This window comes from Sturnira hondurensis, unplaced genomic scaffold (assembly GCF_014824575.4).
Source record: "Sturnira hondurensis isolate 20B ecotype Veracruz unplaced genomic scaffold, ASM1482457v3 Scaffold0011378, whole genome shotgun sequence".
Taxonomy (NCBI): domain Eukaryota; kingdom Metazoa; phylum Chordata; class Mammalia; order Chiroptera; family Phyllostomidae; genus Sturnira; species Sturnira hondurensis.
This window is the reverse complement of record NW_028084009.1, coordinates 113,324-135,782: the sequence shown is the minus strand read 5'-3', so window position 1 is coordinate 135,782 and position 22,459 is coordinate 113,324. Positions and strand designations below refer to the sequence as shown.

The 22,459-nt window shown below is 53.4% G+C and overlaps 1 protein-coding gene across 2 annotated transcripts in view; it reads left to right on the top strand.

Annotated features, from left to right (window-relative positions):
• The window catches only part of PREX1 (phosphatidylinositol-3,4,5-trisphosphate dependent Rac exchange factor 1), a 169,133-nt gene that overhangs the window by 95,472 nt on the left and 51,202 nt on the right, over positions 1-22,459 (top strand). For both annotated transcript variants that reach the window (XM_037059851.1, XM_037059849.1), the window contains exons 6-10: positions 3,075-3,236; positions 9,564-9,697; positions 13,916-14,034; positions 15,604-15,753; positions 17,872-18,019. In XM_037059851.1, coding sequence (XP_036915746.1) covers positions 3,075-3,236; positions 9,564-9,697; positions 13,916-14,034; positions 15,604-15,753; positions 17,872-18,019 — 713 coding nt within the window. The remainder of the gene's footprint in view (positions 1-3,074; positions 3,237-9,563; positions 9,698-13,915; positions 14,035-15,603; positions 15,754-17,871; positions 18,020-22,459) is intronic.

The window sequence follows — 22,459 nt, the reverse complement described above, 5'->3', positions numbered from 1 at the left end:
GAAGACAGAATGGCTTTCCAACAGCCATGTCTCCTGTTGGGCCTCCACCAACCCCAAGTCACAGTGAATGATGGATATGGTCACTTCTCCCAGCGCCAAGTCAGTCCAGTTTTGTTTTCACACTGTGGTTTTCTGGATCCGACTTCTGGCTGGCGTGGAGTCGGAGGCCCCGTGTCCCAGGCTGTCCTCCGGTGGCCTCGCTTTGGACAGGGCCCACACCTCTGAAGCATGATGGGGCTGCAGGCAGCCCACACCAGTGGCTCCCTCTTGGTAAAAGTGTGGTTGGGGGGGAGTGAGGGAGATGAGGGAGATGAGGGAGCTTGCGGAAAGGCTGGGTGTCTGTGCTCCGACATCCTCTTTTCTAGGAAGTTCTCACCTCAGTTCCTGCTCGTGAAACCACACGGGCTCACGGGGCGGATGTTGGGGGAAGGCCGCTCGCCTGGCTCTGGAGGGGCTTTCGCTGCCATAGGCAGGGTGGCCCTGGGCACACCCCCTTCCTTCTCGGTCCTCAGTTTTTCTCGGGATTCCTCAAGGTCTGCCCGTGCTCACAAGTGTGTGTTCCAAGAGCCTGATTTTGGGGAGTGTTTGTTTTCTTCTGTGGCTGTTTCTGGAGGGGTCTGTAGACATGGGTCCACCAGTCCCACTTTCTGGCTCTGTGCCCCTGGCTCCGCCTCTCTGTGGCCCAGGACCAGGGACACAGGATGAAGAGGCAGGGAGCCGTGGTTAAATAAGTGACCTCCAGAGTTAGACTGCGTGGCTTTGATATATGGCTCTATCTTAGTGGTCCACGACCTTGAGCACGTGACCCCACCTCTGCCTGAGCCTCAGCTTCCTTATCTGTTAAGTGGGGATAATCCACTCACTGCATTTCACCACCACCAAGCTCATTCGAACCAGCAAAAGGAAGAACATGGTGTCATGGCAAGCTTATTCCAGGTGACATTTCAAGATGGGGTCTCTTGTATTAGGATACATGTATTTTAGCTGCATTGATAGGGACCTGATTAACAGTGACTTCTATATAAGTTTATCTCTGTACTAGGCAGTCCAGGGGGAGCGTGGTGTCTCATTGCCATCAAGGCTTAGGTTCTGCCTCCCAGAAGTTTGTATTTCTTCCAGAGTGTCCTTAGCTCAGCAGCCAGAGGGATCCTTTAAAGGGCAAGGTGAGGCCACAGCTCATAACCCCTGTCCTCTCCCCCATGCTCTTGGGATGAAACTGTGGCCCTGTGTGATCCAGCCTCTGCGCGGCCCCTCCTTCTCTGTTGCTTACTCTGCTGCAGCCTCACTGGCCTCCTGGCTGTTTCCCGCTGCCTCCGAGCTTCTGCTTGTGCAAAGACTGAGTGCTTCCCAAGCGTGTACTTTACATGGAGGTACGTTTCCTGCAGTATCTGGTCCACCCCTCACCATGCCCACCAGCAGAACCAGATGGCCAGGTTCAAATCCAGGTTCCTCCTCTGACTTCCTGGAGGCCTTGGGCTGTCCTGCTGGGCCTCAGTCATCCCATCTGTTAAGTGGGATAATAATAGGAACTGCCTCATCAGCACAGAGGAAAGGCAACGTAGGTGTCAGCCGTGGCCATCCTCCCTACCATCGCCTCCATCATCATCCACAGCCTCCTCTTCATCCTCACTGGTTTTCAGGTGATGAAACAGGCTCGGCACAGAGGGTGACTGGCCCAAGGTCGCCCAGCTGCCGAGTGTGACTGTGCCTGGAAGCACCACCCCAGAACGTCACCTCTGTGATGTTTTAAGGAGCAGAGAGACGGGGAGATTCTGGAACCGTTGGGCATGTCTGGGTCACGTGACTAAAGAAACCTAGGTTTGCTGGCATGGTCCTGTCGTTGGAGTGATTCGGTACCTTCCCCGCTGTCTTCAGGCCCGGCTGCTCCCTGCCTCTCAGTTCCTCTCTCATCACCCTCAGCAGATGGCTGAACCCTTGGGGCGCGACTGGCCTGACCTCCAGTCTAATCTGCCTGTGCTTGTGGTGGGGGGAAGTTCACGGGTCCAAGGTCTGTCCCGATTGGCCTCTTTACCCTCCCTGCCCCGTCCCTGTGAAGGCAAAGATATGGTTTTATTTTTTTCAATTACAGTTGACATTTAATGTTGATTTATATTAGTTTAAGGTGTGTAGCGTGGAGTGGTTAGACATTTGTATCATTCACAAAGTGACCTGCTGATAAGTCTAGTTCCGACCTGACACCGTGCACGGTATTATAATGTTGACTGAATCCACTATGCTGTATTTTGCATCTCTGTGACTATTTCGTAGTTGCTAATTTGTACTTCTTAGTCCCTTCACCTTTCTCACCCAGCACCCCCAAGGTGAGGCATTTTCCTACCCATTTTACAGATGAGAAAACAGCTGGACAGGGATTAGTATCAGTGACCATCTCTCTGCCTTACCCATCTCTCTCTGCCCTGTCTGTCTCTCTCTCTGTGTCCTATTTCTCTTCTCCCCCACCCCCCGCATTTATCCACCCCAGTCACACCACCTCCTCACCGTTCACTGCTACCTACCACGTACGGTCCCACCTCAGACCCTCTGCATTCACTGTTCCCTCTGCCAGGCTCACCTTCCCCACGGACTATTGCAGAATCCCCTCCTCTGCTTCGCTCAGAGCTCTGTTCAGACGTCAGCTCCTCAGAGGGGTCTTCCTGACTCCCTGTTTGAAAGAACACCTCCTTTCCTCAGACCATCCTGCCCCTCAAATACTCTGATTTATCTTCAAATTTGACAGTATCTCACTGTCTGACATTGAATTATACAATTGATTCTTCTTTACTTTAGCTGATCTCCTTGATAGACTGTAATATCCACCAGGTGAGGAATTTCTCGTTTTGTTAACAGCTTTGTCCCCAGATCCTAGAGCTCTGCCGGCTGTGGAAGAGGAGCTGAAGGGACATTTGTTGAATGAATGAATGAATGAATGAATGAACAAATGATGTTCCCCAGCCCCAGATCACACCGTTTGCACATAGCAGAGCTGGGATTTGGCCCTGGCTGGGTGACCTGGAGGTGATGTTTGGTCCCCTCTGCGTTGAGGTCTCTCACTCCTGCCCTCTCCTCCTCCCTAGGAGCTAGCCAAGAGGACCCCTGGCAAGCACCCCGACCACCCCGCGGTCCAGAGCGCCCTGCAGGCCATGAAGACTGTGTGCTCCAACATCAACGAGACCAAGAGGCAGATGGAGAAGATGGAGGCCCTGGAGCAGCTGCAGTCCCACATCGAAGGCTGGGAGGTGAGTCCGGGGCGGGAGGGGCCCCTGGCCCGGCGAGGGGCCCAGGGCGTGGGCAGCCGCAGGAGCGGGGTTTGGCCTGGCACCACATCCAGCCCTTGGCATGTTTTGTTTGGCCTCTATCATGTTTGTAAAAAAAATTGTTCAATGATTTTCCGGTTAAGTCCACATAAAAACCTATACTTCAAGTTTCTCTTGAAAAATTAGTTTTTCTCATGAAAAACTGGGCCCCTGTTTTCTAGGATAGTAGCCACTGGAGCCAGCAGTTTTCCCCAGTCCTCACCAGTCCCCACTGCTCCCCAATCATGCTCCTTCCCATGTGGCCTTATCTGCGTGATTGCCCATAGGCCTGGACAGGAGTCTGGCTCTGCCACTCCCTTACTGGGTGACTTTAGGTTAATGTCTTAACTTCTCTGAACTTTAGTTTCCTCATTGATACCTGGCACATAGTATGTACTCAGTACATGGTAGGTATTGGTATTATCGTCATGCTTACTAGGGGATGGGATTCTTGAGATCTTCTGACTGTGTGAAATTTATTCGTTTAAACTTCCACATCTCCTTTAGATTATGTAGAGATTTCCTGCAAATCTGTAGAAGGAAATGGGAAAATCTGAATAAATAAAAACATCAATATCAGGGTAAATACAGCTGGAATGGGAGATTAGGAGCAAAGATCAAAGCCTCTTTGGACACAGATTATCCTCTGAATCGTCTGCCTTTCTTGGGCTTTCTTGCACTTGCTGTGTCTGGGATTTCCACTTTTTTTTCCCTGTGTGGGAGAACCTTAAATGTCACTATGTCTCACGTAAGAGGCTGAGGGTTTGGCTGCAGAGAGGAGAGGGGCTGGTGTTCAGGGAAGAGGTGGGGACTGTGGGTCAGGGCTTGCTGTCTTCCATCCTCCTTCCCCTGGGCCTTCAGCTGCATCTCTCACACCCCCTGGTAGCTCAGGGTTGGGATGTGAGTGGCCAAGATCAGATCCAGCTGCTTGATGTTCAGAAGGGGGAGCAGGAGGGAGGCCACCCTTACGCCGCTCTGCGTGACCAGCCCTGCTCACGCTTGGCTTTCTGTGGTAGCATTTGCGGAGGGCCAGTTTCCATCTTCCTGGGTGTCAGGAGGCAGGGCATGGGTTTTCCTTCTTGTCATTGGTGGTGTGCATCGAGCAGGACAGGGTGGCTTTGCAGCTGACACTTGAGGCGATAGCTCCCGAGAGCCTGGCTGCAGCCAGGTTGGCATTTTCCTGGAGCATCAGTTCAGGCAGGTGTTGTTTAGAGTCTGCCTTCCCCCCTTGTGCAGAGGGGGCTGCCCCTGGAGGGGCAGTTCTGCAGTGTTCTCGGTTTGCTGGGAGCCCGGGCCTGGATTCCTGCCCCTTCTTGTCCCTTATGGATTGAGGAAGCCCCCTATTTCTTCCTGCTTAAAATATGTAGCTTGGTTTCTCTTTCCTGCATCAGAAAATTGCCTGATCATCACATATGTCTATTAGGATGCATTCCGTAAGACTCTTCTTTCAGCCTCACGATGTCAGAGCTCTGATTCGGTCTCTGGCGATTCCATTGGCCTTCTTCTCGTGGTTCCAGGATGGCAGCAGCTCCAGACGTCACGTGTCCAAAGCAGCAGGAGACAATGGCATATCCAGGGTAGTGAGAGAGAGCTCCTCTCTCCAGTAGGGGGAAAACCTTTTCCAGAAGCCCCAGAGAAACTTTCCCCTGATCTCATTGGCTGGCGGTGGGTCACGTGGCCACTTTCGACAAATGTGCTACCCTAAAGAGCAGACATTGTTGGCATGTATAAGTGTCTGTCTGTTTGGACTTGAGCTTCCTGGCAGCCAAGATGAAAAGAGGACACGTAAGTTACTTAACATTCACTGTCAAAAAAGGAAGAAGTGGAGCAGTCCTTCTGGGAGATAGTTTCCTGGCAACCGGCTGGAAAAGAAATTTCTCACATGGCCCCTGCGGAGAGGGTGTTGAGCAAGCAATTTGGCAGCCAGAGCAGAAGTGATTTCCAGATTTCTTCTGGTAAAGGCCCGGGGAGACAGGAACTAAGGGTCTTTGGAGCCCCTTTGTCCCAGGAAATCCTGCAGTTTGACAGTGGCTCGTATTTTGATCAGTACAGCAGGAAATAGAGTGGCCCAGAATAAAAATTGCTGGCAATTATCGAGCACCTGTTGTATGCTTCCACCCCCCGGAGGGAGGTGGTGTTACAGATGAGGAAACCGAGGTACAGGGAATCGGCTTCGAAGCTCAGCACCGTAACTTACAGACTGCCCTGCCTCAGGCTAGTGTGTCCTGCTCTCTTGGTCTCCTGTCCCCCTGGTTGTCTTCACTTTGGTAATAATATCTCCGAAGTTAGTTCCTGGTGTCATTTTGAGGGGGAAGTGAAGTATGGAATACAGAAGAGAAGTGCCGAAGCTCTTTGGAAAATGTGAAGTGGTTTTCTGTGCACTAGAAGGGTTTTTAAATACAGTTCCATCCTCCAGGTGACTTGTGACAATAATATATTCTAGCTAGAAAAAATAATGTTTGGGAGGCAAGCGACTTGCCTTGGCTTCATGCCACTGGTAGTTCCGATCTCGGGGGGCAGTGTGAGTGAGGGTGTCGTTCACGGAGAACGATAGCGCTCACCAATCCGTCTTCCTGATGCCCTCCTTGATAATTTCTAATCGTTTTGTTTGACTTCCTGCCAATCCGATTAGATGGCTGTTGTCTCTCTCGGAACCTGGCTGGCGAGGGACTTGCTGCTGGGGGAGGGGAGTGTCTGCCGGGCCACTCTCGGGCTGTGGGCTTGGGCTCCTGGCATCATTCCTTTGACATCCGATCTGAGTTTGGGGGGAGTCTGATCCTTTGTAAGCTGCTTGTCCTCTTTAGTCGTGAGACTGGTGTAGTTAAAACCAGATAGGTTAATCTGTGAATTCATTCTGCTAAGCACAAGGAAATGGCAGTATGTCGCAATACTGGGGAAATGGGTGCATGAGCTCCCCCCTCCCCCCGCCCTCCCCCCCCCCCCCTGTGGAGGGACTCCTCTGCCTCAGTTTCCTCATCTGGAAAGTCTGGATGGTGGCTGTAGCCTTCATGAGTCACTCGGGGATTCAGGGAGTGGATGCACGCAAAGCACTCAGAACAGTGATTTCTTTCTTGGCTCGGCGCAAACACTCAGTAAACACCGGATGAGCCATGGCAGCGAAGCGGGATTTCTTTCTTAATTGTTTTAGTTGAACAAGCATCATGCAACTCTGGCTGGAGCTCACACCCAGCCTGGGCTGACCCTCCTGCAGGGGGACACTCCGGATGTGAGCCCCACACGCTGGTGTGGATGCCACAGTGATAGAGAGGAATGTATGCTAAAAGAAAGAAATAGGGCACACTCCTCTTGTCGCCTCTGGGAGCCTTGGGTTAAGAGCCCATCAGCTGCTCACCCAGGAGGGGACAGAAGGAAACAGGAGCAAGGAAACAAAGCTGTTTAAAAAAAAGACCATGAATAGTAATTCTCATATGTTCTCCCACCCTGCCTAGGGTGTCTTTTGCTCCCAGGGGTGAGTGGTGTGTCCCCTTCTGAGACCCCTGCTCTTGACCAACAATTACACACAAAAACCTTTCAGGTCGGCTTCCAAGATGCAGCCCGGGGTAGCAGAGGTTGGTGGGTAGGATGGTGGGTCCACCTGCCTGGGTTCAAATCCCAGTTGGAACAAGTCACTTCACTCCCCTGTTGCCTCACTTTCCTCGTTTGTAAAATAAAAGTTGCCAAATGGAGTAACTGAGTTTGTGTAAGACATTTAGAACAGTAGCGGGTATGTGGTCAGCTGCATGCCTGCATGAGCTTTGGTCATCGCTACATGTTACTGCTTCCGCTCAGTTGAGTCTGCACTGTCTGTAGGAGGTCTGCAGCCCTTCCTGGTGGACGCTTTGGTACTCGGCCTCTTCCCTGTGTATCGGATCCTTAGCACCACCCCTGACCTGGGTTCAAGGATTTGGGGGAGATTGAGGGCCAGCTGGGCTTCTCAGCAGGGTTGGGGTGGAAGGAGCACCCCGCAAAGTACCCTTGACATTTCAGATGCAGTGCACTGCGTGGTCGTTGGCCAAGGCTGGAGAGCTAGCTTTGCAGGCTGGGCACATGTCCCTTCTGTGGCCCCCTAACATTGACAGAAGGATCAGGTCTAGGCCTGCGTGACCTTGGAGTTCTGGGCCCTGCAGATGGGCCAGGTCGCAGATTCACATACAGGCCACTAAAATCCCCCTGTGGAGCCTGGAGAGGCTGGTGGGTAGGCATAGGTGGGGGGAGGGGGGAAGACGGGGCAGCACGTGGTTTTGAGGAACTGCCAAAATGCTGGCTGCTCTGAGCTGGCCCACAGGCCACTGATGACCCAGGGAGTCACACTCATCCGGTTTGCAAGGATCTTGGGGTTCAAGGGCTCTTTGGCAGGAGAGCCCCTGGCCCTGGTGCAGCAGGCTCACTGTCTTGCTGAGGTGCCTCGTGCAGCCTGCAGCGTCCAGGGTGTGACTTCTGCTCTTGTTTGCCTCCTCTGCCCTGGGCTGCACAGCTCCTGAGCAGAAAGAAGCTGGTTTCCCAGGACCCTGAGTGGGCCCAAGGGGTGTCTCTGGCATTGTTGGGTGAATGGGTTTTCTGTGCTCAGCTCGGCCATGGACACAGAGCAAACCAGCTCTGATAGCAGCCAGGTAACTGCAGTGGGCACTCACCAAACAGCCTGGTTTCTGAGTTGTCAAAACCAGTTCCCTTATTGGGTCTCAGAATTCATTGAGTCAGGAGATCTCACTGGGGTCTGACCTCATTGTTCTGGGTGTTGAGTGTTTGGGAAAGGAGGTTCTGTGAACAGTTCTCCCTCTTTTATCCCCATGTTCATGTCCAGGCAGAGAACATCATGTCTCTTTGTTTCTCCCTTTGCTGCAATCAGCAGGTCTGTGGAATGAATCTCTCTTAGAACACTACTTTTACATACTGTCCCTCGGGCCTCGGTGTCAGAAGCACCCATGACCCACCTATCCATGGGGCCTATGTCCTTGTCTGGGTGTGTCAGTTCAAGTATACAGTGAGCTGCTGTAAGAAAGAGAGACAGTGTTTTTAATGAGATAAAGATTTATAGCAGTGCAAGTGGGCGGGGGGTGGGGCAGCTCTGCTCCATTGGGACCCAGGTTCCTTCCCCAACCTGCTACAGTATTCCACCACCACTGTGGCCATCCCCAGCCTGTGGCAAGAAGGAAGGAAGGGAGAGAGGGTGGGAGGGAGGGGAGGGGAGCAATCTTCCTTCAAGGAAATGATGTGGAAGTGAGGCGCACTGGCCATAATTTCGTCACAAGACCATGCCTGGTGCTGGGGATGCTGGGGAATGGAGCCTGTGGTTGGGCAGCCAGGGGCCAGCTGACCCTCCATCCCTGTGGCAGAAGAGGAGCAGGGATTTGGGGGATGGCCAGGGGCTGCCTTATCTGGCGTTCTGTGCCCTCCTAGGTCTGTTTCTAGTTTCCTCTCCCTTAGCACTTGGGGATCTCTCTGCCCCTGCCTTGGTCCCCCCAGAGTCCCAGACAGATGGGTATGGTCCCGGTCTGAGGATTCTTCCCTGCAGGGACCTTCCCCCCCACCCCCAGCCTCTTTATTTAGCCCTCCTCCCAGGTCCATCTCACTCCTTCCTGATGCCTTTCCTGACCACAGCGCCTTGAACCTCATGGAGTTCAGTGGACTTCACACTCTCTTAGCATCTCAGCCACCCCTACCCTCCCTGGTCCTCATCACTTAGATAGATGACCAGCTAGTTTGGGAACTGTTCCCAGCTGTCAGAATCCTACTTTCATGGCGTTCACATTGCATTTGTTACCTGTTCTACAGCATTTATTGAGCACCTACTGTGTGCCAAACCGTGTGATAGGTGCTGGGAATACAATGGCGAATGCTTGGTGAAAATATTTGATAAGCTTCCTGTGTTTATGGAAGAGGGTTCTTGAGGGCAGGGGAGATGGAATAACAATTCAAGACGTAAATAAACATGGAAAAAGGCAAAGCAAAACACAAAAAAAGAAAATCAGATGCCGCCTGGGGCTGTGTGACTGGGTGAGTCCTTTCACTTCCTGAGCCCCGGGTCCCTCTTCTGTGAGATGGTCACCTCCGCCCGCTGTTCCCAGCATTGCTCTGGTGTGTGCAACAGCTGGAAGCTGCTGAGCAGACTACACTGGTTTTCTGTCGGCTGACAGGTGTGCCCACAGGGGTGCGCTTAGAATTTGGGGTGTGAGGGAAGCAGCGGGATGTTCTGTCTCTGGGAGGGAAGGGGATGTCCCCAGGTGTTCTGGATCGGCCAGCTCACCCACGGTGCCCTTGTCACTCCCCCAGGGCTCCAACCTCACGGACATCTGCACCCAGCTCCTCCTGCAAGGCACTTTGTTAAAGATCTCCGCAGGCAACATCCAGGAGAGGGCCTTCTTCCTCTTTGACAACCTCCTTGTCTATTGCAAGCGGAAATCCAGGTGAGTTTCTGGGGGCAGGGCTGCCCAGGTGGGCCAGGCAGCGGGGGTTGGATCGAACCCTGACAGTTTCTCACGGGGACAGTGTCCCTCTGTGGGCCTCCTCCTCTCTTCTGAGCTTTGGGCTTTGTTCTAGATCAGCACTGGGCAGTAGAAATACAACGGGAGCCACGTAGGTTATTTAAAACTTCAAGTGGTTATTTGAGACAGCCACAGTAAGTGAAAGGAAACCAGTGAAATAAACTTAAATAATATATTCTGTCCCATTATGTCCTCAAATGTTATCCTTTTAACATAATCAACTGTAAAAATAATTATTAAAGAGGTATTTTTTATTTAAAAAAATTTTACACTGAATCTTTGCAGTGTGTTACGGATAGGATGGGGCAAAAGTAGGTTTACAGTGGTGAGTATGTGAAACACAGAGTGATTCTAGTCTTAGTATTTATTAACTATTGCATTACTCTCTGTGCAAACAACTGCAAACCCACCTTTGCCGCACGCTGCGTTACACTCGCCACACGTCCCACTTTGCACTAGCCGCGTTTGAAGTGCTCAGTAGCCGTATGTGACTGTGGCTGCCGTATGTGACTGGACTATGTAGGTTGAAGCAGTCATGGGAAGTTTTATTTTGAAAGATTTTATTTATTTATTGTTGGGTAGTGAGGAAGGGATGGAGAAAGAGAGGGAGAGAAACACTGATGTGTGACAGAAACATTGATCTGTTGCCTTTTGTGTGTCCCCAAGTGTGGGGACCCAGCTCACAACCCAGGCATGTGCCCTGTTGGGGAATCAAACTAGCAACCTTTTGGTTCGTAGGACAATTCCCAACCCACTGAGCTATACCAGCCAGGGCAACCACGGAGGTCTGAAAGTTTTTTGTGTCCCTAGCATCCTGTGAACTAAGATCCAGGGTAGAGAGTTCAAGGGGAGAGGGCCTCTTCTATTGTTAAGCTGTTCGAGGGAGAGGATAGTACCTTTGTCATCTCTGCGTCTTTCACCAGAGCGCCTTACACTTTGTAGAGTCTAGGAGTGAATGGATGGGCGGGTGAGTGGTAGATGCACGCGTGTGTGTGTGATTGGGAGTGTGAGTGGTGGGATGCATGGGCGAAGGAGAGGAGGCGTGGATGGTAGTAGGAAGTTTGGGAGATGAGTGAGCGGTGGATGAAGGGACGCAGACGGGGAGAGAGATCAGACGGATGTATGAATTGACTTCTGAGTTGAGTGAGCAGGTGCAGGAGTGAAAGGCTAAGTGGTTGGAGGTGCAGGAGGCAGCTGGCTGGAGGGATGGAGAGAACGTTGGAGGAGCATATGGATGTTTGGGTAGTTGGAGAAATGGGTATGAAAGCACGATGACAGTCCTCAGCGGGCAGAGGGCTGTCGTACCCACCCACGCAGCCCTTTCTGAACTCTGCTTCCTGTCACTTTGTGTTAGGGGTGAAACAGTGACTCTCCAAGGCTTTACTCCTTTATCTAACAAAAGCCACAGCTCCGGGGGGTGCAGACTCTGGGCCCTTCTCTCAGCACTGCTCCAACTTCCTTTCTGGTCTGGGCATGGCACTTCCTGTGTGAGCCTCATTTTCCTCGTCTCTTTCTGCCGGCCACCTGATGTCATGGGGAGGGACTTCCCACAGGAAGAATGATGGATGTTCCATGCACATGTGTGGGCCTCCCCTTCCGGCCTGAGCTCTCTGAGCCTCAGTTTTCTCTTCTGTAGATGGGGTTGATAAACCTTTCTTACAATGGTGTTTGGGTAAGAGCCAAGTTCCTCGTAATGGAAACCCTGCTCAGCGATTTCTCTGCATCTGTGACTTTGCTTCTCTTTGCCTCAGTTTCCTCACCTGTAAAATAGGGTGAACTATCGTATGTGCCCCCGAGTCATTGTGAAGGATGAATGTGCTAAGGGTGCCTGGCACATAGAAAGGGCACGGAATAAGGGGTAGCTGCTCTTACTGTTCCTGTTAACCTCCGCACACATTGGGTTTCTACCAGTGCCATCCCACAGGTGCAGCATCTGGCACATAGTAGTTGCTCCAGTCGCAGGCTTCTTCCCCCCACCGTTTCCCCCGTTCTGGGGCTCAGGTTTTCTCGTTAGAGACCTTGGTCTCCCTCGTTCACCACCTGGCCGCAGCACATCGGCCTGTCTCCTCAGTTGATTTTTATGCCTTCCCACTCTGCCAGGTCTGTCCCATGTCCTTCTGTCCCCCCCATCAGCGTCGCCCTCTCCTTCTGCCTTGCTTTACTCACCTGTTCCCACTGGGCCTGTTCTGAGAGCCCTTCTTTGCCAGTGCCCAGGTCACTGCCAGCACCTCCGCCCCTTCCCTGCCACCCAGCCTGGGCTGTCTGAAATAGGTGCTCCCCCCAGAGTACTGGGGTTTAGAAAACACAGGGTTTCCTCAGGCCTCTGACCTGCTCCCAGCTCTGGCCGAGTTTGCTTGAGTTAGCTTCGCCTACCCCAGTTCCGGCCCATGCTGCATGGCGTGGTCGTACCTGTCAGAACTATAGCAGCTGGTCCTGACCTTCCTGGATACCAGGTGGGCCTTCTAGGGCTGCCTTGTGGCCGCCACGAGCTCGCTGAAGGCCCGTCCCTCCTCAGTTCTGCAAGCGAGCTGGGCTGGTGGAGGGGGAGGACACATCTGTCTCTTGCGAGGACCTGGCAGGTGGCCAGTGTTTCTGCCTCTGGGTTGGGAGGCCCTAGAGGAGTTGGGCAGTGGTGGATTGTACAGCTGGCCCGACTCTGATGTGGTCACAGGAAATGCCTGGCGCAGCTAGGTGTCTGCCAGCTGTTTTGTCTTCGCCTGGGTCACGCAGGGCACCGCCTGTCCCGGACATGGGTCAGGGAAGGTCTCTGACTCAGTATTTCTGGTCTAATTCAAAAGCAGAGGCTCCTTGGATGCCAGAGTGGAAGGGAGTGTTTTAAAAGCCCACTGCCCATTCTGCAGAAGGGGAATGAACTCAGAGGAGCTGAGTCTCATGGGTATCGACGGCCTGCCGAGCATCTTCACAGAGGCAGCAGCAGGCAGCGGTTAAAGGTGCAGAGGCCTGCCGCCTACCAGCTGTGCGACCTTGGGCAAGGGGTGCCAGCTCTCCGTGCCTCTGTTTTCCTACCTGTTAAATGGGGATAAAAGTCTCATAGGGCTGGTTTTAGAGATTAAGTGAAATCAAACATGCGAAGTGGTTAGAAGAGGCCGGGCGCATGTGTGTGAAGTAGAAGGAACATAAATCTCTGCGTTCACTCCGGTGTCTCACACACAACTCACACTCAACCCGTGTGTAAAACAAGATGCTTTATCTCCAGTGCAACTCCCACTTTCAGCCTTTTCCTCCGTGAGCTCCCTCCTCCCTCGCCCGCGGCCCCAGCAGGGGCTCAGAGTCTCAGTCGCCCTTGATTCTGACCCACTTCACCCTGACTCCCATTTTTCCTTCCATCATCAAACCTTCGCCAGAACCCTAGTGAAATTTCCACAAAAATTTTGGGAGGAAGGTTGCTTGTGTGTGTTTGTAAATGATCGTAAATTTACATGGGAACACAAAAATGGAGGCCAGAGCTGGAGGGCTTGTACTGCTGACACCAGGCTTCCTGTAGAGCTGCAGAAATTGAGATGCGGTTTCGCTGTAAAAAGGGGCAGGTAGGTTCATGGCGTAGGATAGTGAGTCCAGACCTAGACCCACGTGTAAGCAGTCCGTGGAATGTCAACAGAAGCGCCAGCGTAGTTCCGTAAACCGCCCGGGTCAGTTTGGTATCCAGTGGGGAAAATGAGACTTGACCTTCACTTCAGAAAATGCAGAAACATCAACTTCAAATGGATCGGAGATTTAGATGTGCAGGGTAGAACGATAAAGCTTCTAGAAGAAGGTGGAGGAGGCTATCTTCATGAGCTGGAGGTAAGCAAAGATTTCCTAAATTGGACAAAAAGTACCGTTGCAAAGGAAAAACAGAGTCATCAGTTGGCACTGAAATTAAGAAGTTATCCAAAGACACCATGAGGAAAGTAAAAGGGTGGGCTACAGACTAGGGGGAGACCTGTGTCATCATCGATGGAGTGGAGAAGTCACTCAGCCACTGGCCAAAAGCCCGGGCTCGGGTCCCCGGTGTGGCGCCCTTCCCATCCCTGGTGCCTCTCTGCGTTGCTGCTTTTCCCCACTGAGCTCTGCTGAAGAGAGCTGAGCCACTGTGGGGTGAGGCGTGGGGGACACTGACTTCTTCCCACTGTCTTTCAGGGTCACCGGGGGCAAGAAATCCACCAAGAGGACCAAATCCATCAACGGCTCCCTCTACATCTTCAGGGGCCGAATCAACACCGAGGTCATGGAGGTGGAGAACGTCGAGGATGGGACAGGTAGGCCCGACCCCAGGCCGTGCCGAGCCCAGCCCCACCGGATCCCTGGCATGATATGTTCCAGTTAGTTCTAACTTTGATTTGAAGTGGGACCTACTTACAGAAAAGTGCCTAAACCTTGGGCACACAGAGTGAGTACCGTATTTTGCTGTGTAAAATGCACACTTTTCTTGCCCACATTTTGGAGGGAAAGATAAGGATACGCATCATACGTGGGTAGTACCTGAAGTAGCTTGAATCTGTTCGTGTGTTTTGTAATTATTTGTTTCATAAAATTTCTTATGCCATAGTATGTTCAAAATAAATGCTGAAATTCCTTTATAATACAAAAACCAAGTATCTAAATACAAATAAATAAAATATTGAATTGGAAAATTAAAATGAAAAAATACTTTTCCCTGAAAGTTTGGGCCAGAAACGTGGGTATGTATTATACACGGCAAAATACGGTGCCTAGGTAGTCACCGTTCTGGTGAACAAGTAAAATGCTACCTGTGCCCCCCCACCCGCCAACCCTGGTCACAGCCTCCGCTTCTCCTCGGAAGTAGCTACGTCCAAGTTTCGTGATAGTCATGTTCTTGCTTTTTAAGATATTTTTACTTCCTAAGTGTGCATTACTACATATTTTAATCACAACTTCTCTGTTTTAAAATCGTATTTAAATGGCTGTATATATTTAATGGCTTTAAAATATATTTATATTTACTTACTTACTATCTTTATATTTAAATGGTCACGAGTGCCATACGTTCTTTTGCATCTTGCTGCCTTCACTCCCCCCCCACACTGGTGAGATTCATTTGTGTTTCTGCACGTTGATTGCCAGCTCACTCTGGATGGCTGGTTTATAATATTCCATGGCATGAATAGCCCACAGTTGACCCTTTCCTTTGGGGATCGACACTTGGGTTATTTCCGCTGTTGACTATGATGAACAGTGAAGCTGTGAGAGTTCTCGTGTAAACCTCTTGATCTTGTCTAGGGCAGGGGTTCTTTAGGGTTTTGGCCCGCAGGCACCTCTGCCAGTCTCATGAAACCTGTGTTCCCCTGCTCAGATTCAGGGTACGGGCAGTACCCTGCATCAGCTTCCCTGAATAACGGCGCCCTGTAGTCAAAGAGGTGTGCCGGTCCCGGCAGCGCAGGCGGCATGTGAGAGCCCATGACCTGGCGTTGTCTGGCTTGCACTAGGGTTTCAAGTAGCCTGAGGACCCGAATGAGCCGGGCGGGGAAGCAGGGACACAGGGATGCGTCCCTCAGCTCCAGGCAGGTGTCTCCCCTTGAGTCTGTCTTGCATTTGTGCCTGGAGTTTGAGGTCTGGAAGCCCCTGTCATGGAGGGCTTGGGAGGGGTCTCTGTAGGTCTCCCTTGCCCGCCTGTGAAGAGCCAGGACAGGGAGTGAGCATTAGAAAGGGTTGGAAGTTCAACTCTCAAATCCTGATCCTGGCCTTGCCGCTGTGCCCTGTCTGGAGCCAGAGGGCTGGCCCCGCCCCCTCACTCACAGGCGTGTGGTTGGGGACGTTCAGAGTGGTGTTGCTGAGTCCGCTGACCCACCTCTGCCCGCCTTTGCCAGCGGATTACCACAGCAACGGCTACACTGTCACCAATGGCTGGAAGATCCACAACACAGCCAAGAACAAGTGGTTTGTCTGCATGGCCAAGACGGCGGAGGAGAAGCAGAAGTGGCTGGACGCCATCATCCGAGAGCGGGAGCAACGCGAGAGTGAGTGGCTGGGCCCCCCGCCAGTCCCCTGGAGGCTCTGGGGGGCTTTCCTGGGACCCCTGGGCTGTGTATGGCGTTCCCCAGGCTGGTCACTTCTGCAGAGTGAGGGCTGGGCCTAGGGAGGGAGCACAGGGTCCTTTCTAGAAAAGTCAGAGCTACAAGAAGCAGGTCCTGGACGGGGCAGTGAGCTCTGGGACTGTGTTGTAACTGGTGGTCTCTCAGATCACCCGAAGCCAGCTAGATAGCCCACTAGATAGATGGTGAAGCTGAGGCCCAACGAGAGGGACTTGCCCAAGGTCATGTTGATACGATTGATCATCCTGGGATTGTTGGCACCCTTCACCTTGAGGTTTGGGAGCCAAGATGCTCCCTACATACCTTTTCTCCTCCACGGTTCTATTCCCTTTCCCTGGTGCTCTTTGTGGTATAGAGACTTGCCTAGTCTGCGCTGGGGAGGAAGGTCCTTGGGGGCTGCCCACCCCTGTGGTCTGAGCCTCTGGGCCCAGGCACCTGTGAGGCAGCCTCCGTAGGAAGTGCAGGGCTGGGTGTGATCCCTGGGTGAGGTTGGGGTGCACACAGGCCTGCTGTGCAGTGGGCACCAGGCTGGGAGAGACCAGGTGTGGTGTGTTTAGGGCAAGCTGCTCCAGCTGCCCAGGCCCCGGCGGTGTCATCCTGTGTGTGGGGACGCGAGTTTCTGCTGCAGGATGTTGTGATGCTGCTGAGTGAGGTTTGCATTTGGCCCTGCCTGGCAGTTTGATACATGACCCTAAAATCCTTCCTGACCTTTGCCCAAGTTGTGCCGTGGACTTCTCATGCGCACCACATCTAATCGGAACTCTTCGTCCCCATCACATCTTCGGCCCAAACCTGCTCATCGCAGCGTCTGCCCGGTCTTAGGAAGTGGCTCCTCCCTTCTCTCATGAGCTCAGATTCAAACTCTTGGTGTCCTCTCTGACTTCAGCCTGCTCACCCAATTTAGTAGATCAAGTCCGTTTAATTCTGCCTCCCACACATGTGCCAGATCCCTCCACTTCTCTCCTGTTCCTCCTTCTCCCCAAGCACAGGTGACTGTCACCCCTCAAGAAGATGGGTGCAGCATACTAGATCCATTGATTTCATTTTTTTCCTAGAGAAGCTAGACATCTGGATTTTAAGATGGTATTTTTAAAAATTTTAAATATTACGTTAAAATTTATTAAAATGTCATTAGGCCAAATTGGACCCTGGTTGTGACACTGGAAACTGATCAGGGCTGGATGTGTGGTCAGGACTGGGAGGGGTCAGGGGCGTGGCCTGGCCTCATGGGGCAGGTCGGTATCTCTGTGGTCAGAATCCCAGGCTGTGGTCAGTGCCCAGGGTATGTGATCATGAGTGGCCTGTGGCCTGAGAGAGCCTTGGCTGTAGCAGCTGGGGTGTTGTCAAAACCTTGATCTCTGGGCTGTGTTGGCAGAGGTGGTGGCCCGTGCAGTGGTCAGGAGCAGAGTCCTGGAGCTGGACTTCCCGGGTCCAAACCCTGGTTCTCTCACTCACTCACTCAGGCATGAGTAGCCGTGTACAGAGGGCTTCATTTCCCTGGGCCTCAGTGTCTTCATCTGTGAATCAGGGATAAGGGTACTTGTTTGGAGGTGTCCTGAGGACGAAGTGGCCTATAGCAGGCGCTCATAGCATTTTCTGTGACTGTGTTCCTGTTGTTGTCAGGAGTGGACAGGGTCCAAGTGGAAAGTGTGGGGGCAGTGATCTGGGTCCTGTGTGTTGGGGTTTCCATCCCTGGCTGGAAAAAAGCTCTCGGCAGGCTTTCTGATAAGCTCTGAATTTGGAAACTTATCCTCGGGGTAAAGGCTTCAGTCAGCCCAACTGCTTGTTATCCCAAGATTTAATTTCTCGGGGCCTCAGCTTTGCTGTCTGTAAAATGGGGGAGATAAGCCACCCTCCCCTACGGGGTTCTTTCCAGGAGCCTAGGACAGTGACCCAATGCAGTGAGTGCTTTATGCGTGGCTGCTGGCTGTGGAGTAGTAGGGGGCAGCTGGGGGCAGCTTTCAGGAGCTGAGGGTCTGCCCTGGGCTACCCCTCTTTTCCGCACCAGCGCTGTCCCTGGTGCTGACCGCGCCTCCCCCGTAGGCCTGAAGCTGGGCATGGAGCGGGACGCCTATGTCATGATTGCAGAGAAGGGGGAGAAGCTCTACCACATGATGATGAGCAAGAAGGTGAACCTGATCAAGGACCGCCGGAGAAAGCTGAGCACTGTCCCCAAGTGCTTCCTTGGCAAGTGAGTGGCCCGACCTTGGCTCCTGCTGGCTTCTGGCTTCCTGGGTCTCAGGTGGAGGCTGGAGGTGGGTGGAGCGTCTGTGCCCACATGGCTCTTCCCAGCCCTGCCCCTCCCCACTGGGAGGAGCTACTACCGGACCCTAAGTCCTCGTGGAACAGCCCTCAGAGACCCAGAAGGATCTCGGGTCCCCGTATCAGTCTTGCAAACGTGCATGACCGTAACTCACTGCAAATCATCAGTTTTCTGTTGTAACCGGGTGCACACATCTACATAGTAAGTGAATGAAGCTGAAAATTGGCCAAACTCCCTGTGCTTGATGTACTCTGAAAATATCTGTGTTTCTGTGTGATTTCTGTCCTGTCCTATCCTGTCCTTTCTCGTCTACTCAAGTTATTTCTTTGTTTATTTCAAAACGAATCCTGAGCAAGCCCCATGAAATTGATTTCACAAACCACTAACGGGTTGCCCACCAGGGATGGAAATATGTGCTGCTCTAGCATTCGAGGGAAGAGACACCACTGTAGATGTTTCCAGCACAGAGGTGTTTAACGTAGAGAATCAGTGGCAAAGGCCATGGGAGGCCTGGAAGAGCGAACGCAGGCTCTGCGTCAGTCTGTTGGGGCCGCCGTGACAGTGTGCCACAGAGCGGGCAGCATCAGCCCCAGAAATCCGTTCGCTCTCGGTGCTGGGGGCCGGACGCCTGAGAACAAGGCCTCCTGGTGAGGCCTCTCTTCCTGAGTTATAGGTGAGGGAGGCAGAGGGGGCGGATTCTGTAGGCTTCTCAGTACTTAGGGCCTCTAATTTCTCTCTTTGGGAAATACGTTACTTCCTACTAATACAACATTGTACCCCCGCCTGCATTGTATAAACAAGGAGCAAAGGGGTCAGAGCACAGGGGTGGCCAGAGTGGATCTCAAACCCAGGTTTCATTCACCTGGGGTGGGGCGTTCACCTGGGGATTGGCAGGGGCAGGAGAAAGGCAGTCAGGCTGTTCTCAGGCCCTACTGTGTGCTGGACGCAGCAGTCGACACTGGAGAGGGCTGCAGAATGCCAAGGCTTCCTGGCCTCATGGAGCTGTGTCCAACTCAGGGAGACGTTTGCCTACAAGGCAGGGACTTTATTTAGGATTTGTTCACTTATGTCTCACTTACTTCCCAAAAGCTTTTGGAGAGGCTTTGGGGAAAAGCCACTGGGTTATTACAGTGCCGTAGACCAGGCGAGAGGTGACTTAGACGAGGACACTGATGGTGGAGATGGGGGAAGACGGTTGCATTCCAGGTCAGCCTTTGCGGATGGGCTGAGAACAAGGACAGTCGAAGATCGTGAGTCCCAGGAAAGCTGGAGCTGCTGCTTGCTGAGAAGGGGCAGGGGTGGAGGGAGGGGCAGGGGGCAGGGGGCAGGGGGTGAGAGGGGAGCTCAGAGGCTCTGTTTGGGCGGCTGCGCTGAGACTGTCAGTCACTGGGATGGAGATGTTGACTTGTTAGTTGGGAATAAAATCTTCACTTGGGGAGACAAGTCTGGGTTGGAGATCCACGTGTAGGAGTCATGCACAGTTAGCTGTCCTCAAGGCCACAGAGACCAAATGAAGGCTGGAGAGGATGGGTGGAGAGAGACGTGGTGGGGACGGGGCCTGGGGCCTGGGGCTTGATGGCCTCTGGAGGAGGGGCCAGCGAAGGGGCCTGAGAGGGAGGCACTCAGGGCGAGTGTGCTGCTTGGAGTCCCCACAACGTAAGATGCAGAGACAGTGGGGAAGAGGAGCCGAGGTTTGGACGTGTTCTGTTGGAGTGCCTGGTAGACAGTTGGGCATTGATGTCAGGCGGGCCACTGGGGCCACAGACTGGTTCTGGCCTGAGGCTCGTGCTTGGCAGGGCAGCAGGCAGGGGTGCAGGGGTGGTTGGGCCCCTGAGGGGTGACCAGGATGCCCTGGATTTGGGCTGCCCTGTTGCCCTCAGGTCAGCCACCCCAGCTCCAGGCTCCCTGGGTGCAGAGGAGATGTGGGAAGTGGGGAAGGGACAGGCTGGCTGGTCTCCATTTGTTCATCATTAATCCCAGGGAAGAAAGGATATTTTCCTCCCAGGAGGGGCCTTCTTCCGGCCCCCCGGGGTTGGAGGATCTCCCAGTGCCATCTGAGAACACAGTCCAGCCGGATGGGATGACCTTCTGTGATTACAGCTTCGGGGAGTGTTCCGTCTCCTCAGGAAGGATTAGGGCGATTTCTTTCACTGCCCACTTGAAGCAGGGCCAGAACTGAAGCTTGTTGTGTAATCTCCGGGGCCTTACAGGCCTGTGTCCTGCAGGAGACTGTTCTGGGAAACTCTTCTCCCTGCATGGTTTTGCTCGGCACCCCACCTGGGGCTTGCTGTCTCCTTCCCTGCCAGGGTTCAGCTCCCGAGCCTTCTCCTCTGGGAGCACCTTTGTCCCCTGGACGGGTGGGGGGGGGGGAAGGAAACAGCAGCATGGGGACACAGTTACTGAGCCTTTCTCGGGCCCAGGGGCCAGCACATGGCCATGCCTTTATCCCTGGTCCGGCATCCGGAGGCAGGTTACTGCCGTCACCCCCATTTGAAGGCCGAGGGAACCAAGGCGCAGAGAGCGCAAAGGCCCTGCACAAGGTCACAAGTGGGAGGCTGGGGTTGAATCCAGGCACTCTGCTGCATGTATCCGTTTTCCTCTCCGTTCAGCATGTTTCATTTTTACTTGATAGCTTTACTTTCCCCGCATTTGTCTCCACCAGCAGACAGGGACTTCCACGAAAACAGAAAGTGTCTGATTTATCTTCCCAACCTTCAGGGACTGGGCTTTGCGTCAGACTTGGACTTGAGTCCCGGAACTCCCACTATCGGCCTGTGTGACTCGGGCAAGTTTCTCAACTCCTCTGAGCCCAGTAAATAAATGATCGATTAATGAGAGAAAATAAATCGTGCCTGCCAGGGGTGTTGGAGGATGCCGTGAGAAGATGCGTGTGACGTGCCGAACACAGCGCTGGCAAGAGCCATAGACGTGTGCATTGGGCTCGAGGGAGTGGCCTGTTTTGGCCTAGCACAGACAGAACTCACAGCTGCCACGTGAAAATACCCGAGGAGTAAAACCTTGGCGGCCCCGTGGAGGTGCTTGTTCTAGGATCCTCAGATTAGTTGGGGAGACAGGATCGACTCTTCACCCAGTCATCCCCTTCATTCATTCAGTGTCTGCTCACCACATGCGGGCTGCGATCGGGACCAGCGAGCTCCCTGACCTCACGCAGATAATTGACCAGTCAGGGAGGGGGCGAACAGACAAGCAGACAAATACAAGTCAAGATAAACCAAGATGGGCATTTCGGAGAGCTGGAGGTCCTGTAAGGAAGTACGTAGGTCGGTGTGAGGAGGCAAGGCAAAGGGGTGCTGTTTCCAGTGGGTGGTCAGGAAGAGCCTGTCGGGGAGGTGACGTTCTGACCAATGTCTGGGTGACAAGCAAGAGGCAGCCGTGAAAAGACCCGGGGGAACAGTATCCTGGGAGAGGGAACAGCAGGGACATGAGCAGCGAAGTGGAACGAGCCTTGACTAAGACCCTGAGGAACAGTGAGGAGGTCAGTGAGGCTGGAGGGAGGGAGGGGCAGAGGGGTAGGGGACCACATCACGGGGGTTGACAGGGGCCAGATCAGGCGGGGGCGGGGTGAGAGGTTCCGATTTCATTCTAGGGGCTCTGGGAAGCCATTGAGAGAGTCTAAGCAGGAGAGGGAGATGAGGCTGAACCGTCCTGCCGGCCCCCAGGGAGGGCACCGTCAGAGCTGTTGGAGCTCAGGGGCCAAGGTGGGAGGGTCTGCCTGGCAGGGGCAGTCGGGGAAGGCTTCCTGGAAGGCACTTGACAGAGGTCGGGTGTCGTTCAGGTATTCTCGCCCGCCAGAACAGAAGCTCTGAGGTGGAAGGAGCCTGTCTCATCCGCCTGTGTGCTCAGGAGCCCCGTGTTCTCATGGAACAGCTGATGGGTGAGGGCCTGCGGAACCTCGCCGTAGGCATCTTCAGGAAGCGCCTTGGGGCCGTGGAGTTACAGGGATGACTATAAACCCCTCAGTCCGTACCCTCATGGACCTTGAGAAAAGGCGAACTGGGTGCTGAGTGGTACCCTGGGCCTTAGCTATGGGGCTTCCCTGGGGAAGAGTGCAAAGATGTACCCATGTATCCCCGAGGCTGGTGTTGGGCATGGCACGTGCTAGGCTGAGTACACGTGTCCTGGGTGAACAACTCTGGGGACCAGGAAGGGAGGAGGGGTGAAAGCCGGACGCATGTTAACTCTCAGCAGTCCCCCCTGCCCTGAATTTCATACACGCCACCAGACTGGGGCAGCCTCCTCTCTGTCCCCAGACCACTGCTCTGAGTTCTGTCCTCTTGCAAAACTGGATCTTGCTGCTTTTCGCAGCCCCCAGCAGCCGGTGGGTCGCTGGTTCCCTAACCTTTCTCC